Source organism: Brassica napus, chromosome A7 (genome assembly GCF_020379485.1).
Source record: "Brassica napus cultivar Da-Ae chromosome A7, Da-Ae, whole genome shotgun sequence".
Lineage (NCBI taxonomy): Eukaryota > Viridiplantae > Streptophyta > Magnoliopsida > Brassicales > Brassicaceae > Brassica > Brassica napus.
Genome location: NC_063440.1, coordinates 22,367,410 through 22,383,781, shown reverse-complemented (window position 1 = coordinate 22,383,781; position 16,372 = coordinate 22,367,410). Strand labels below are relative to the sequence as shown.

Below are 16,372 nucleotides of genomic sequence, written 5' to 3'. Positions count from 1 at the left end.
ATTTAGGGACCAATAATATGGCACATCCCGGTCGACATACAATCTACATGAATGGCGAGTTGATTCTTATTCATTCATAATAGTATTTTCAATATAAAACTTCATTTTTATTTTAAAATAGAATAATTTCTTAATAAAATTGAGTTTATTCCAATCCTACTCTAAAAATGGAGTAATAAACCAAAAAAGATAAAAAAATTACTCTATTTATAGATTTTTACTTTTTTTTTTATGGAATGGAACATAAAGAAAGATTAGAATATTAAATTATAAAATGAGATTGAAGATATTTTAAAAAATTTATTTTTTACCCGATAAATTAGTATTTTCTTGTATCGCTAAGAGCTATCTCCAATGTAATAAAAGTAAAAATAAAGTAAAATTGTTCCAACCCTATTCTATTTCCCATTTTATAATGGAGTGATGAATAAACAAAAAAATAAATTATTCCATTTGAAATTTATTCCATTACTCTATATTTACTTTTACTTCATTTAGAGGTAAAAATAGAATATAAATTGAGATGTCCTAATTAACTAATTAAGTAAATATTTACATTTAAAATTTGAAACATAATTTTTGAACGCTTACATCACTATTTCTTGTTATTGACCTCACTTGTCTCCACCATCAAAGTTTAGCTCATCAATTAGCTTGGATTTACCACAAAAAGTCATGTGATAATGGGGTTACATTGGAATTTTCTTATAAGAAAAAAAAAGAAAGAAGAAAAAACCAAAACCGACGTTCACAATGTTAGTTTTAACCGCGTAATGCTTAGAACAATAACGGAAAATGTGTGTAACGTTAAGTGACCTTTATGGCTAAACACAATAATAGAGGGGCTTATTAATAATATCTTCACCGAATCTTCTGGCATATCGTCTTTTATCCCAAAGAAGAAGAAGAAGTCAAAGACAACACACAACAATGGCGTCGTCCTCTCACCTCCTCCTCCTCCTCGCGATCACCATCTCCTCCCTCTCAATCTCCACCACCTCCGCACGTCCCTGCAAAACCTTCCTCATCTCCTCCTACTCCCTCTCCATAACCCCAGAAAACCCTAACCTCGATCCCCAATCCGACCTCCCCTCGACCCGATTCGTCACCGTCTTCACGATCCGCCGCCTCAGTCCCAACCCGATCGTCCCTTTCTTCGTCAATCGCCGCCACGGAATCCTCCCTTCCGAGAAGCCTCAGATCCATGAGAATCGTCCTTCTCAGCTGTCTTTCCCTTTCGTCTCCGAGAACGTCAAGGATCGCACGAGGGACATCCTCAGCGTCGTGATGGCTCTCTTGTTCGGCGTCGGGTGCGGCGCCTTGACCGCGGCGACTATGTACCTCGTGTGGGCCCTGGTTGTGAATCGCCATGGGTATAATTTCGAGGAGGATGATTACGAGAACGAGGAGTCTGATGCTGCTAGCTTGAAGAAGCTGGGTTACGTCAAGATCCCTGATCCTGTCAAGGAAGCTGCTTAATTTCGAGGCTGTTGTTCTTATCCTAATTACCAAAACAGACCTTTCGTGAATTTAGTTTCTACATGTTACGTTATCGTCGTCTATCTATGTTGCGATGTTATCAGTTAATTCGAGTGTTTTTATGGATTTATCTATAGCTATTATTATATATATATATACTGATGAAATATTATCAGTGGTTTACGATTTGTGTTGTGGATGTTTATAATTTAAAGTGTGATTACGATGTTACTCTTGTCTTCAGAGATAGGCAGATAGATTTTTATTCATTATCTCTGTCACCAATGTGGCTCGTTTTGGAGATGATGCACTCCATTTCTTGTTGTCTTGCTGACTAGATAAGTAGGTCGCGAGACATGTATGATTCTTATTGATTAGTTTGTATTGCCTGTGACAGTTTAGTTATTATTCTTTATGTAAGAAAGAACTTTAAACTCTTAGTGAAGTAAAACAATTATGTAATTCTAATTAGGTCTTCTCTCTTCTAGGATATATATGTATGGTTAGTGATTAGTTGTTATTGCTTATAACAGTTTAGTGATGATTTTTTTTTATGTCTAGAGCCTTAAAGCGTTCATAGATAAGTCCTTAGGTTTTCTTTTCTGGATCCGTCCTCTCAACCTTTTGCTTCTTGGTTTAGCTCTAGTCGATCAGTGATCTGCCTGATAACGGCTTTCAGATATGATGTGTCGGATTCTGCTTGTCCCTTTCTATATATTAGTTTTATTGTAGTTTTTTATACCTGAATTTATCTCCAAGAACATCAGTTCCTTGAGAGTTCCTACCTTCAGATTTTGCTTTCAAATCATATAATTTCATTTCCGCTATTGACTAAACTATGTTTATAAAGCTTGATAAAGACTAGCACAGGGGGGATTACAATAACAGAAGAGTCTAATTATTACAGCAAGACGAGTTAATGTTGCTACCAAAGAAACATATGTTTTTAAGACACTGCGTCCAGACCAAGTGTCTTTTAAGTTTCTAAGACCCAACTTGCGAAATGATACGGTTCATACAGACATTCAAACAGATAAAAGCAAGGGAAACATTGTGATGATGAGAACTATGCCCAAAGAGATAGATCTAATCAGAAATGGGTGAGGTTCTGTGGGAAGGAGGATCCTTCCCCATGTTCACCCATTTTGTGCACATCATCTGGCGACAGTATCTTTATGTACCAAACGCTGTTCACAAATGACCTGCATCAATTTCACCCCATTTTCAATCAGCAGTTTTCATAATTACAAAACCTTAGAACATATGAAGGAAAGAGAAAGAGAACTAACTCCCAAGGATCATCGCCGAGAAGAAGAATATCATCCTCCTTGTCCACGAATACAAGCTGCCAGCCTGATCTAAAGGCGTCTTCCAACAACCCTTTGATGTCAAACATTCTACCCAACTCTTCTCTCAGCTCATTATAGCTGCTGAACCGTGATATGTCCAGTGACCTCCCCACCGATCCAGATTTATACACCTTCACACATACAATCATCATCACTATATTAATTTTACAATAAAAACAAACGAGATGGATTGGAAAAGTCAGACAAAAAACACAGCACCTTAACAAAGTTATTTGTGTGTTCAACCCCCCCATGTGCTGCTACCTCTGTAGTTTCTTGCAAAGTGTTCTGAAATCCAGAATCTGCCAGTGGCATCGAGGAGGTATCACCAAACCGAGGAACCGTGGTTGGGAGGAAAAGTCCAGAATCCGAATCAACACCAAAAAGAGAGAGGTTTTGGGTACTTGGAGGAGGTTCCAGAGATGGACTTGCTCTACCGTAGCCTTGTCCAAGCGACAATGGCTCAGAAAAATAGTTGGTTTCAGGATGATGAGAGTGTTTTAGAGACCAATCATGTGTAGGTAACTGCTCAGACTGACCAGTTATAGAGAAATTCAACAGGTGGCTACTACTATCTCCAGAGCCTTGAAGGGTCAAGTTTTGTTGCTGTACTTGAGGATTAGTAGCTGCTGATGTGAATTTGTTGGTAAAATCTGAAGGTGAAAGCAAATCAGAATGCTGCCACACACGGTCAGGTTGTTGTGCCTGGTTACTAACTTCTTGTCGCATATTCTGCTGAGGAAGGTTCTCAGACAGAATCTGCGGCTGAGCCTGCAGAAGATGACGTGGCATTTGCTGCTGTTGGTGATGTTGCTGCAAATCTGAACTGTGGATGATGGGAGCTGATTGTTGTTGAAGATATTGGTGATTTGGATCCTGGAGCTGGACAAACTGCTGTCTCAGAGGATCACCACCACCACCACCTCCGAAGTTTTGCAAACCGGCTGCCAACATTGCTTGGTACTGCTGATTCTGATCAGTTCCTAGAAGACTGAGATCGAGCCTCTGTTGCATCCATGGGAATACATTAGGAGACGGATAGTTTAAGGGAAGCAATCCATTGTCTCCAGCTCCACCCCTAAGCCATGTTAGGTCACCTCTGCTATCTGTAACATTACATATGAGCTGTGTAAATTACCTAAAAAGAGTGAGACAGTATAACCTGACATAAGAATCTAGAATTCTAGCACATTCACTACTACATTTTCACAGCTTAATTACTATTTACATGCAACACTTCCATATGTAGAGAGAGATAGGCTTACCATCTACAACTTTGCTCATTAGACATTAAATGAATAGTTTCCTTTTAAGTTTCAACTAATACCGGATTAAATAGTTAGTCTAATATCCTGCATTTTTTGAGTAAAAAGGGACGCAGATCCAACAGCCAAAGGTGAATACCTTGAAATGAGGAAGCACCCGGGTGCCAAGGACGCTTGAGCCTGAGAGGAAAGAGTGAGGGATACATGGGAAAAGTGGTAAGAGGTTCAATCTCCCATAAAGAAGCCCTTGCCTGTCTTTCTCCAGCTGTCGACTCATCCCAACCAACCTACATCAAAGAATATTTACATCTTTGATATTAAATGGAAGTTTTAGAAAGAGCTCTCAGCTTAAAGGCAAATAGATCCACATTTTTAGGCGTCCTCTGAACATGTATCCAAAACAAAGATGGCTAAATCTCAGATTATTGCAAATAATGGGTTCTTGTTATAAACTAAAGTGTGTACCTTCACAGACCGCCAATGAGAGTTCGGCCAAAGAACAGAATCCAAATCACCGATGCCAGTTATAGTACCCATGTACCTGAAAAATACCACGTCATTGTCAGGATATGAAACAGTTAACGTTGGTGTGACAAAAATGATATTTTTTTTTCTCAGTGACAGAAGCAGAAATTGCATTTTCAAGGTGAATATACCTTCGAACACTAGACTCTTCTGTCTCAAAGAGCATACGAAAGCGCATGCCGACTGAAATACGCGTGTGAAAAACAGCTTTAATGTACTTGGGAAGTGGTAGCACAAACTCAGATGAGCTAGACCTGATGAGCATTAAAGAGAATGTTTGTCAGTGTAGGTATTTTAAGAAACTGAGAGAGAGGAAGAAACAGTTGTTCAACCTTGGATGATAAAAAACTGTAAAACAGCTATTAGTAGCAGCCGCATGAGCAGCTGCAGCGAGGAGTCCAATATGCATGCTATCACTAGACAACATAGACGATGGTACAATAGTCTGTGGCCGAGTGGCATGACGTATTCCCAAAAGTAGTTGATTCCTTTCATTCCTGAAAAGCAAGAAATAAAGGTTATAATATTTGTAATCATAATGAATTAAAAAGAGAGGAGTAAAGACCTGATGAATATGACAGAATCTCCAGTTACGAGTCGCTTGGCACTGACAAAGACACTCCATCCAGTAGTAAGCAGATGCCTTTTGGGCTGTCCTGCAACACACAATATGAAGAATCTTTTTTTCTAAGATATTACTTTAATAGCCAAAAAAAGATTAAAACAAAGCAGACAAGGCAACTATAAGTAGTTAAAAGGATGTACTAAAAGAAGAAGGTGAAACCTACCACGAAAGATATGCCTAAACTTCCACTCATTGTCATGGAGATCCTTTGCAATCAACTCTTGTGCTGGTGGCTGCTGTGTGTAATCCTGCAGCAAGGCGAAAACATCTCAGAACATATCTCACAACAGTATTAGTATTAGCAAAAGTAGTACTCACCAATGGAGGAAAGACCTTCTCAGCAGCGCGTCTAGGAACAGAGAACCCTCCGTGTGTACTAGTATCACTAGCCGTCAGCGTCTTGCAGAAGTAATTGCTAGGTTGCTTGCTTGGGATTCCCAACTCAATCGGTACAAACGTATCCTTCTGCTCCTCCTAAAATCAATAACAGCTCAAAAAACCATTGCATTGTAACAAAATACTGAAACCATTTGGTATGTTACCTGTGTCAATGGTTGAAGTACCATTTGAGCATACACCTCATCCGTCTCCAAGTCTGCCTAAAAAACCAAAAAAGACCCATAAACTTACAAAACACAACATCCCAAGAGAAAAGGACAGGGAACTAACAAAACTACGCACATGCATAGTAACATTATGGAGCTGACAAATTAGTTGTGGTGGTAGAGTTGGGTAATTGGGTATGTGACCTTCAACTTCCTTATTAGTCGTAGCAGCAACCTATAAATAGAATAAAGGCTTCCTTAGCTTGTGACTTGTTTGCAAGCTCCAAATCATTAAATGCAAACAAAAAAATCTCAAAGAGGAAAAACACAAAAATAATAATTAAAATCCAGAATTAAAGATTAGAGATAGAGAACCTGTTCACTGTGACCTTGAGGAAAATAGACAACACGGCTACCAGATGATGGAAGAGAGACCAATGGTCCAGCACAAGCATGCCATAGCTCAGAGTTCAAACACTTCTTCTCTCCTGTTGTTTACAGAAACAAAAACATACTCTTTGAAACGCTAAGTACAAAAAGCAAAGCAAGAGAGAGAGAGAGACAAACTTTCACTTTACCTTCATGACTCTGATGACCAAACCCAGATGATGAAAGATTCATGTTTTACACACCAAATTAAAACTAAACTGAAATTAGCAAATAGCCCTAATTGTCCGTACAAATTTCTTCACTTCCAGCTACTACACCAACTATAAATCTTCAGCTGTAGCAAGACAAACTCTTCTTTCTCCATCTCCTTCTTCTCCTTACCCCCCCAAAGAAAGACTCACACTTTCTGCTCTCACAGTCGAATCAGAGCAAACCCATTTTCTGACAACTCGAACTCAGTCTTCAGAGCTACAGATACGCATTGGAGCACTCAACTGCAGAAAACATTAGGGGAAGAGACAAGAGAAAGAACAAAAAAACTTGCGGTCAGATATTTGTGGAGAGAGTAGAGGAGGAAGAAGATAAGGAAAAGAGATGTCTCACATCGCTTTCAGTGGAATTAAAATCCGCTCCGAAGCAGTTTCCGTCGCTGTCTAAAAGGGCCTTGGAACTGTAGTGAGGGAGAGAGAAAGAAAGAGATAGGTAAGAGAGAGACAGAGAGAGAGGTTTCACATTTCTTTTATTTATTGGGTTGTCTATTATCTGGATGGGTAAATAGCGGATAAGCGGTCGAAAACGAGTCACGAGTCATGAATCATTTTGGTATTATAGATTTCCTTTTTTTTGAGCCAATGTATTATAGACTTCCTATTCACGGTATTTCTAATAAAAGAAATGAGATGAAAATTTTGGTAACAACACAGAATTCAAGAAAAACTTCGTTTGTGTTAAGATCCAATTTCTGTTTATAAATTAACATTTAATAAAATTGAAAACAAATATTATCAGAAAAAATCACACGGATGTGATATAATTATAGTAGAGAAAAAGACCAAAATAACACTAAATCAAGTTTTTGTTCCTAAACTAGCATTCAAGGCCAAAAGTCACAAAAATAGCACTCAAAGGGTGGGGTTTAGGGTTTAGAATTTAGGGTTTATGGTTTAGAGTTTAGATTTTAGGGTTTAGAGTTGAGAAGTGAGGTTTTGGGATAAGATTTCAAATTTTGAAAAATAAAAAAATTTAAATTTTTCAAAAAATAAAATACTATTTTTGTCATTTTAGTTTTTGAGTGCTATTTTTATGATATAAACTTAGAAATGTGCTATTTTGGAGATTTGTCCTAGTTAGTAAGTGAATTTAATGGAAAATTGGGTTTGAAATAGTCTCCATTACATTAAACTCGTTTGGCTACATAGGTATAAGTTTTTATTTGAATACATGTAGAAAGACCGGTGTTATTAAAAACGGTGTAGGAGTTTATTAACAAATCGGATATGAGTGAAACAATTTTTTCAAAATAATTATTTTCTTAAATCGGTTTAAGCGTTCAAAAAATCAATTTACCACTTAACGACTTTTAGAACAATTAAAAGACTATTCATTACATATGTCTTCCTTTTGGAGATCTAAGTTTATCCATGGATCTGGATTTTCTTAAAAAATTAATTGGTTTATGTTAAGTTACTCAATGTATTTAAGTGAATTTAGACAAAGAATCTAGTTATTTTTTGGATTGTCAGATCCAAAAAGTTAGAATAAATATTAGTAAAATATGAATAAATTAATAAATAAATTTTAATATATAATATTATATTAAGAAAATTCATGTATTGTCGCGTTTTGAAATTGCTGATTTTTAATTTAATTAGAATTGGATTTTATATGGATCACCGGTTAGCCGGTTCGAAGGCGGGTTTAATAATCTAAGAAAACACAAACCGGAGTTTTCTGAGAAAGAAGAAGTGACGGCGAAAGGGGTTTTAATTAGGGATTGAACACTGAGAAGAAAAGGGCTTAGTTAGATTCAGAAGCAGCAAAGGTAGAATCTTTTCTCTCTCACCCTCTTCCAGGAGCTATAACCAAATTTACATTCGTTTTCCTTTGATTCCTTCCCTTTAAGATTTTTGAAAGGAAGGGTGTCTAATTATGCTGGAATGATCTTTTTTTTCTTTCTCTCATAATTCTGTTGATTTATGTTTGTTATCCGTAATGCCCACCAAGTGTTCGATGAAACTCCTGCTGAACTATCTTTGTAACCTTTTCAGGTCTTTCAACTGTAGCATGGCGACAACTACTGGACTTGAGTCTCTTGTCGATCGTAAGTTGTCTTTTTCTTGTTCTTCTGTCGCATCAATTGTCTGAAAAATCTTATCTTTTGGTTTGGTGCTGCAGAGATTATCTCCGTAATTACCAACGATGGACGCAACATTGTGGTATGTTATGTTTCACTCTCTCTCTATTTTGTTATATTGATTTTAAAAGCAAGTAGCTTAGCAAAAAGAACACTGCTGTTTTGCTTATTAGGGAGTTCTGAAAGGTTTTGACCAGGCTACTAATATAATCCTGGATGAATCTCATGAACGCGTCTTCTCCACTAAGGTAAAGCTTCTGATTTCTATTTTTGTTTTTATTTGAATATTTTATTTGAACTTTCCAGTTTTTACCAAATTGAATGGATATTAGTACTTCTCTCCATAAAGAAATGGACATTTCATGACCTGTGTAACTTTGTTCACTCCATTTTTATAATGGCTTGTGCATCCTACTACGTCTTGTGTGTAGTTAAATACTAGAAATAGGTTGTGCTAGTTCAGCTTTGTTCTTTGTCTGAGCATCCTTCTTCATCCGGTATTGGTCATTTGATTTCTAGCTTTACATTGTGGAACAAACATATTCTGACATTTTAGACAGGCTGGTCCGTGCAGTAGTTTGTTTTGTGAGAGAAGAATGGTGGATACAGAAAAATTTCTTCCCTCAGGTAGTGTGAATTTGCCAGTACGGATATGGCGATGGAGCTTACAACCCTACATTGATATTGATTTAGTGCTAGTGAATAGTGATTCGTCAAATGTTATGATTAGATGAGAAAAGTGTGAGTTCATTCGCTAGAAGTTCTAGCCTTCTAGGTGAGTGTGTAATTAATACATGACCACCACCTTTTGTTGCCGCAAAGATGTTGAAAGGTTTGAGTCCTGTATATTTTCTTGTTGCACTAAGAGTTTGTGAGGCAATGTTGATACTGTACTAGACCAATGTTATTTAGGATGGAAATAGAGATGATTCTGCTAAAATGATGTATACATGTAGATTAGTCTTTCATTTGACATGTTATTCTGTCTAAAACATGTTAGGAAACGGAGAAAAGGCACGTGATCTCAAAATGAGTTGTGTCTTTAGTTTCTTGTTAATTACCCTCCATTACTGTCTATTGTAAACCTAAACAAGGTCAGTTAATGAGCACTAGGACCTCTTTTAAAAGTGTTGTTAATGTTTTCAGGAAGGAGTACAACAACATGTGTTGGGTTTGTACATTATCAGAGGCGACAACATGTAAAAAGACTCATCCCTGCTCACATTATCGTCTTGATCCCAGCATCGATGATTTTTTGTTTAATAAAAGTTTTTGTGTTATATGTTTTGATCAGAGGTGTTATTGGGGAGCTGGACGAGGAGCTTGATGCTAGTCTGGATTTTTCGAAACTGAGGGCTCATCCTTTGAAACCCGTCGTGCATTGATTGAAAATTAGTTATGATGAGTGCTAAACAGAAGAGAAAGATTGCAAACAGTTTGGATTAAGTTTGTCTTGGAGTTGTGTGCTTTTGTCTACTATCCTAAGGTTCTTTGTCAAACCCTTTTGCCCTAAAAGATCGTTGTAATTCCAAAACGTAATATACACTTCATTTGCGATCTTAGTGTGAGATGAATTTTATCTTCAAAATCACGTATCCTTAATGTTTTTTGGGAGCTTTTTTTATTCCAATCCTTGAAGCAAATACCAAACTTATTTGAGGAAACTTACTAATCACAGTTAAAATGCACTTTTTAATATGAAGAAAAGCCACAGTATGTAATCGAAGATTATTTTGTCTGTTGTACGATTGAATTAGTATATTGAATTTTTTTTCCGGCAGTATATTGGATTTTATAATCTGAGAGGTGTCTGTGTAATACAATAATGTGACTAAAATTTAAAGCTCACAATATTTTTTACTAAATTAGATATTCTATTAATAAAAGGAAAGACCATTTTTTTTTTTTCATATGTATATTTGTATATTAACCATGTAATTTTTTTGTTCAGGAAAAAAAATCAGGAACCAAGACTAATCCGGATGGGAGGAGACAGTATATAAAACAAAAAAAAAAAGAAAATAGTATAAGGCGAAATCAAGCGAAGTTTAAACCCTAATTCCCAAATCGGAATCGATCTCGAGAATCCCAAGTCCCTCTCTCTCTCTCTACTTCAAAAAAGGCGTTCGCTTTCCCTCTCTTAGCTCGTTTCGTCATGTCTTGGTGCACGATCGAGTCGGATCCTGGTACGTTTGGTCTCCCCCTCATCTTCTCTTGCGATGGATAAATAATCGTGTTGGGTTACAAATTCTCACTAACTTGAATTTTAAATCCAAAGTTGGGTTTACCATATATTTTGATTGTTTTATAAAATAAAAAGATTTGAAATTTATGTTCCTGAATGGGTATCTGAATGGGTCTGTTTGTGTGCTTTTGGTACTATCTAAGTAACAGATTGTAACTTTTGGAGTTCATGCAAGATCATCTCAAACTTTGAAACTTCTGACCTGAGGTTATTCTAGCTTATTCTGTTGATGTTAAGGCTTTTGAGGAAGAAACAAGTTGTCACTTTTGGATAATTCTTATCCGCGCTTGCAATGATATTTGAGTTTATGTAGTAAACAAGTTTTGGTATTTGGTATAGAGATCCGTTCAAGGTCTTTAGCTTTTAATCTACTGATTTTCCATGGTGGAGTCTTTGTGTGTGTTGCTAATTGATGTGTACACAACAGGTGTGTTTACTGAGCTTATTCAACAAATGCAAGTCAAAGGTGTCCAGGTAATATTCTACACTTTATAGTGTCTTTTTTTTTCTTCTATATTCTCTTTAGCAGAGTTCATCCTGAAAAAAATATCTAAACTTTCTTAGTTTTTCGTACTCATGTTCTGTAGCTACTTTCTGAATTGATGGTCTCTGCTATTTAATGTCTTCTGTCACATATCTTTGTCTTCTGTCAAATATCTTTGTCTTCCTCAAAGATGAAACTGCCTATTGAAAACGATTTCTTTTGTCACTTTTACCACTTGTTTATGTTTATTCCAATCCATTGATATATACTTTTGTTCTGTAGGTTGAAGAATTGTACTCCCTTGATCTTGATTCTCTCAATAACCTCAAGTGAGTAGTTACATCTACAATTATATTGCTCCACGTTAAAGTTTCTGCTTATTTTTGAATGGGCCTTTTAACTCTATGTTATAGCTATACCCTTATTAATATATGTTTTTTCCAACCTTGTGGCTGCCTTGTAGACCAGTGTACGGTCTGATCTTTCTTTTCAAGTGGCAAGCTGGGGTAAAAGATGATCGTCCAACAATCCAAGATCCAGTTTCTAACCTCTTTTTTGCAAACCAGGTTTTGTATTAAATAACATATTATCTTTTTCTTATTCAACCTCGAATCTTAAAACGTTCTATACTTCACAGGTCATTAACAATGCTTGTGCAACCCAAGCGATCTTGTCCATCCTCTTGAACTCTCCCCAGGTCGACATCGGTCCTGAGCTATCCACGCTGAAAGAATTCACCAAGAACTTCCCATCCGACCTTAAGGGCTTGGCCATCAACAACAGCGAGGCGATAAGGACCGCTCACAACAGTTTCGCGAGGCCCGAACCATTCGTCCCAGAGGAACAAAAGACTGCTACAAAAGATGATGACGTCTACCATTTCATAAGCTACGTACCTGTTGACGGAGTCTTGTACGAGCTCGATGGTCTCAAGGAAGGACCTATAAGCCTTGGCCCCTGCCCTGGGGACCAAAGCGGTATCGAGTGGCTGCAGTTGGTTCAGCCGGTGATCCAAGAAAGGATCGAGAGGTACTCGCAGAGCGAGATCAGGTTCAATCTTTTGGCTGTGATTAAAAACAGGAAGGATATTTACACGGCGGAGCTCAAGGAGCTTCAGAGGCAGAAGGAGCAGATGCTGCAGGAGTTGGCTGGTGCGGAGAAAAGCCGTGCGGGAGAGCTCGAGGTGTTGATTGGCGAAGTGAGGAGTGGGATCGAAGCTGTGAGTGATAAGATTGTGATGGAGGAAGAGAAGTTCATGAAGTGGAAGACGGAGAATGTTAGGAGGAAGCACAACTACATTCCGTTTTTGTTCAACTTCCTCAAGCTTCTTGCGGAGAAGAAACAGTTGAAACCTCTGATTGAGAAGGCTAAGAAGCAGAAAACGGAAAGCTCCACTTGAGAAAAAAAAACAGAACTTGTTTATGTCGGTCTTGCCAAAAAGCATTTGATACACTCTTTTGTTGTTTAAGTCTTTTGTGTTTCTGTTTTTATCACACAAGAAATAGATTTTCTCTAGATGAAGTTGGTTTCTAATGGCTTTGTTGGTTTTACATTCAAAATTCTCTATCTGAATGGTTATTAACTTAAAAATAGTGTGTTATGAAGCAAGATCAACACTCCTTGAGAGTTTATGACAAAGAAACTAACCAATGTTAATCTTAGAACATAGACTTCAGTCTTGTCCCCTACTCAATACCACATAGGTAAAAAAAATTTACACATATATATATTCAGTAAAATCACAGATAATTTTCCTTGTTGATCAGAAGTTGATCGAAAGAAAATCAATAGATCTAGATCAAAACTCTTTGGTTAGCTACAAAGACTGAAGGTCCTTAGACATGGTCGATGGTATTCCGTAACGTTTTAAAATCTTAGGAGTTGCTCTTTTCCCAGACTTGTAGCCGATGATGATGGTATTATCGTTCTCTAGGTCAATTCTCAAATCATCAGTGCAACATTTCTCTATGAGCTGACGTAGATGCTTCAGATTCTCCACTTGCACTCCGTTCACTTTCTTTACCCGCGAGTTGTTCAAAAACGTGTATCCTACAGTGGTTTCATCCTCTAACACCTGAGAAAGTTGGACGATCTGTTCACCGGCTTTCTTGGGTATCGTTCCTGGCTGAGTAGTAGAAGGCAAAAAGACCAAACCCGCGAATATGTAATAACTTGGAAGCTTATCAAATTGACACACTTGAATTAGAGGTTCCACCTACGTAAGTACCATGCATAACACAAAATGTAAAAGATCGGTTGAATTAGAGGGAAAAAAACACAATATCCAACAATTCAGAAAGAAATTACAAAACTCATACACCGAAGTAAAAAAAAATGGACGTTCGTTAACTTACGGGGGTTATATTGATATTGAATTCATGTGTTTTTCCATCTCTTAGGACTTTCAGAGTTGTTGTTTCACGTGGTTTCTTCATAGAAACCAAGTGACTGAAATTTATGCTTTCTGTTTTCCGAAAAACAACTGTATCAAACATAAAGATGGTGAATTTTCACAATTGAATCAATATTTGAAAAAGAGTTTTGTGTAATAAAATATTACCTGTCTCATCGTTTCCTATGGAAACACCATCAATCGAGAGAAGAACGTCATCCTTTTTCAGAATACCATAAGAACTAGACAACGGGTTTATTCTTTTTATTAGAATCCCTGTCATTTTAGGGGTCATCTTGAAGTAATTACGCATACGAGCATTCTGCATATGCTGACACGATATACCCAACGAGCAGAATCCAGGGAATTTGCCATTTTCTTCTACACCAGATATGAAATGCTTAACTACTGGAGTTGGGATAATGTAGCTGCATATGATAATCACCAAAACAGTTTCATAAGAAAAAAAAAAAGGCTTGTCTCCTTTATTCAAAGATTTACAGTTTCAACTCACCCTGTGTTCTTAAAACCTTGAAACGCTACACCAACAACTTTGTTATCCATGAATGCTGGACCACCACTATTTCCATGATTAACAGCTGCGTCTGTTTGTATTGTCATTAGACTAGTTTTGCTGTGAGAGTATCTGGTAACTTCAATCCTAGAGACAACACCCTTCGTAATGCAAATGTTATCACCACCTGCAAATTGAGTTCATAACATAAATCAATAGTCATTTTCTTATTACTTTCAGCAAAATTGTTGCCTATCATATGATATAAAACGAAAACAAGTGCTGCCTTTTATTGTCTATGGTTTTCCAAATATAGCATGGTATCAGATAGACCAACATGAAATCTTTTACTAAAATATCCATCTAACGATATTTGAAATATAAAACGAAACCATGGTCATTTTAGCTGTCTTAGTTACTCTATTATTTCCTATATACTCAAAACAATAATCTGAATTTTACCTCTTGGATATCCAACAACAAACACAGTTTCTTTAGGAAAGGGTACGTCTCCGAAGTCCAAGGGCTTCAAATCTTTCCAAAACGTTTTGCTTTTAATCTTCAAAATTGCCAAATCACAAGCATGACCAACTGATTCGACTTCTGCTTTGAATTTGGTTGGTGAACCATGTTTTCTGACTTGCACGAATGTGTGATCAGCCACTACATGAGCGTTCGTAAGAATCTTATTGTTTGATATGACAAATCCTACATGAATTAGAAACAAAGATATGATTTAAAACCACGCAAAGAAGAAAAACAAACATGCAAGTGTACGTAACAACCTAATTAAGTAAACCAAGAACATGCACACATTGGGTTAGTGACATGACGTATAAGATATGTATCTTAGTAATCCAATTTAGGGTTTCTCGGATGTTGATTTTTTTCGCAAAAATACCGAAAACAACTAGAACACGTACGAATAATTAGTTTCTTTCCCTAGAATTAAAATACAAATATCTTTGATGATTATCCTATCATGTGACGAATGTTTTAAAAAGATACAAAAGAAAAAATTCTACAAGAGGAGAGATCTGTGACATATGTCTATCGATTACCAGAGCCAGAACATTGTCGCGACAGATTTTTTTGCCAAGGTTGCAAAACGTTGGACTTGGAAGAGCTGCAAAACACTTTCACCACCGAGTTCAGTGCTAAATCAATAACAGAATCCTGTGCGTTTGCCGCCGCCGGAACGGAAGAAAAGCGGCGAGAAAAGGTGGTATTAACGCTCTGGCTGCTAGTGTTAGAGCAACGAAGAATAAGAATACGAGCAGACCCGATAAACATTTATTTTTTTGAACTTTGTTGGAACTTCTGACGATCTTATAAAAGTTGTAGCTTATATTAGAGAGAAAGCAACCTCTTAATGTGCTGCAAGAAAATCATATGGACCTGTTTGTTTATAGATAGAGCTTTCGGTTCGATTTTTACTTTTTACTTCCATATATTAAAATGGAAAATCTCTAAATTAGCATTTTTTAAAGTTTATACAAAAAAAATATTATTCAGTGATAAAAAATTGGGGAGATTTCCTAAACATCCTTTTTTGTTTTTGTTTCTAAATAACCTCCAATACATGATCAAAGTTACCAAATTAGGTTTTATTAAGCCCTTTATTAAATGGGTAAATAATAATTATACCCTCATTTATAAAATTAGTTAATTATTTATGACATATACAAAAATAAATAGATGATAAAAATATGAAAAATAAGAAAAATGAACAAATCAATTTTCCTTTTGAATTTTTTTTTCCACAAAATAGTTAAGGAGGACCTTCGTAGATATGAAGAACATTTTCTTGAATTTGTTAAAAAAATTTTTATCAAATTCATAAGTTAGATTTTATTTTTTTTAATGTAACTTGTATGTATATTTAGGAAAGCCTTCTTAAATGTGTCAGACATTTTACTGAATTTGAGTTATATGAATATTTAAATCTGTATAAGATCCTTATAAAATTTAGATTTCAAAATTCAAGAAGGTCTTACTTTTTAGAAATATGTTCTACATATTTAAGAATAATTTTACTAAATATACATATAATTCAAATTGATTGATATATATCCATATATATCAATACATATATTTTAAATTTTTTGATAAAAAAACAGTTTTTGAAAAAGTTATCGAAAACAAAAATTTGAAAAATCATATATGTATGAAATTGTATAATTACCATTTACCCATTTAATGTAAT

General features: G+C 36.2%; 5 protein-coding genes across 6 annotated transcripts; 3 read left to right on the top strand and 2 right to left on the bottom strand.

Moving 5' to 3' along the window:
- Nucleotides 1-628: 628 nt before the first annotated feature.
- Nucleotides 629-1,710, top strand: BNAC06G27180D. The gene has a single exon (XM_048735953.1). It carries the CDS (start codon nt 931-933, stop codon nt 1,477-1,479), a length of 549 nt encoding a protein of 182 aa, XP_048591910.1. The 5' UTR covers nt 629-930; the 3' UTR covers nt 1,480-1,710.
- A 596-nt stretch (nt 1,711-2,306) lies between these two features.
- Nucleotides 2,307-6,995, bottom strand: LOC111199287 (auxin response factor 8). The gene is made up of 15 exons (XM_022689068.2): nt 6,782-6,995; nt 6,367-6,672; nt 6,164-6,276; nt 5,925-6,023; nt 5,786-5,842; nt 5,562-5,717; nt 5,407-5,491; nt 5,184-5,274; nt 4,951-5,115; nt 4,750-4,872; nt 4,559-4,634; nt 4,233-4,380; nt 3,048-3,934; nt 2,769-2,959; nt 2,307-2,681 (listed from the first exon to the last, which is right to left on the bottom strand). Exons 2-15 carry the CDS (start codon nt 6,407-6,409, stop codon nt 2,570-2,572), a joined length of 2,346 nt encoding a protein of 781 aa, XP_022544789.2. The 5' UTR covers nt 6,410-6,672; nt 6,782-6,995; the 3' UTR covers nt 2,307-2,569.
- A 1,078-nt stretch (nt 6,996-8,073) lies between these two features.
- On the top strand, nt 8,074-10,119 carry LOC111199285 (sm-like protein LSM8). 2 transcript variants are annotated; one of them, XM_022689065.2, is made up of 6 exons: nt 8,074-8,219; nt 8,446-8,498; nt 8,573-8,613; nt 8,705-8,779; nt 9,678-9,730; nt 9,826-10,119. In XM_022689065.2, exons 2-6 carry the CDS (start codon nt 8,462-8,464, stop codon nt 9,914-9,916), a joined length of 297 nt encoding a protein of 98 aa, XP_022544786.1. In that variant the 5' UTR covers nt 8,074-8,219; nt 8,446-8,461; the 3' UTR covers nt 9,917-10,119. The 2 variants fall into 2 exon arrangements, with proteins under 2 accessions (XP_022544786.1, XP_022544787.1); XM_022689066.2 differs by lacking the exon at nt 8,074-8,219 and adding an exon at nt 8,230-8,311.
- Nucleotides 10,120-10,488: 369 nt separating this feature from the next.
- LOC111199284 (ubiquitin carboxyl-terminal hydrolase 2) lies at nt 10,489-12,850 on the top strand. Its single transcript, XM_022689064.2, has 5 exons — nt 10,489-10,717; nt 11,204-11,250; nt 11,543-11,589; nt 11,724-11,826; nt 11,898-12,850. The coding sequence occupies exons 1-5, from the start codon at nt 10,687-10,689 to the stop codon at nt 12,657-12,659; spliced, it is 990 nt and encodes a 329-aa protein (XP_022544785.1). The 5' UTR covers nt 10,489-10,686; the 3' UTR covers nt 12,660-12,850.
- A 226-nt stretch (nt 12,851-13,076) lies between these two features.
- Nucleotides 13,077-15,848, bottom strand: LOC106426223 (protease Do-like 10, mitochondrial). Its single transcript, XM_048735599.1, has 6 exons — nt 15,228-15,848; nt 14,629-14,874; nt 14,167-14,353; nt 13,821-14,080; nt 13,615-13,724; nt 13,077-13,475 (listed from the first exon to the last, which is right to left on the bottom strand). The coding sequence occupies exons 1-6, from the start codon at nt 15,457-15,459 to the stop codon at nt 13,077-13,079; spliced, it is 1,434 nt and encodes a 477-aa protein (XP_048591556.1). The 5' UTR covers nt 15,460-15,848.
- Nucleotides 15,849-16,372: the final 524 nt, after the last annotated feature.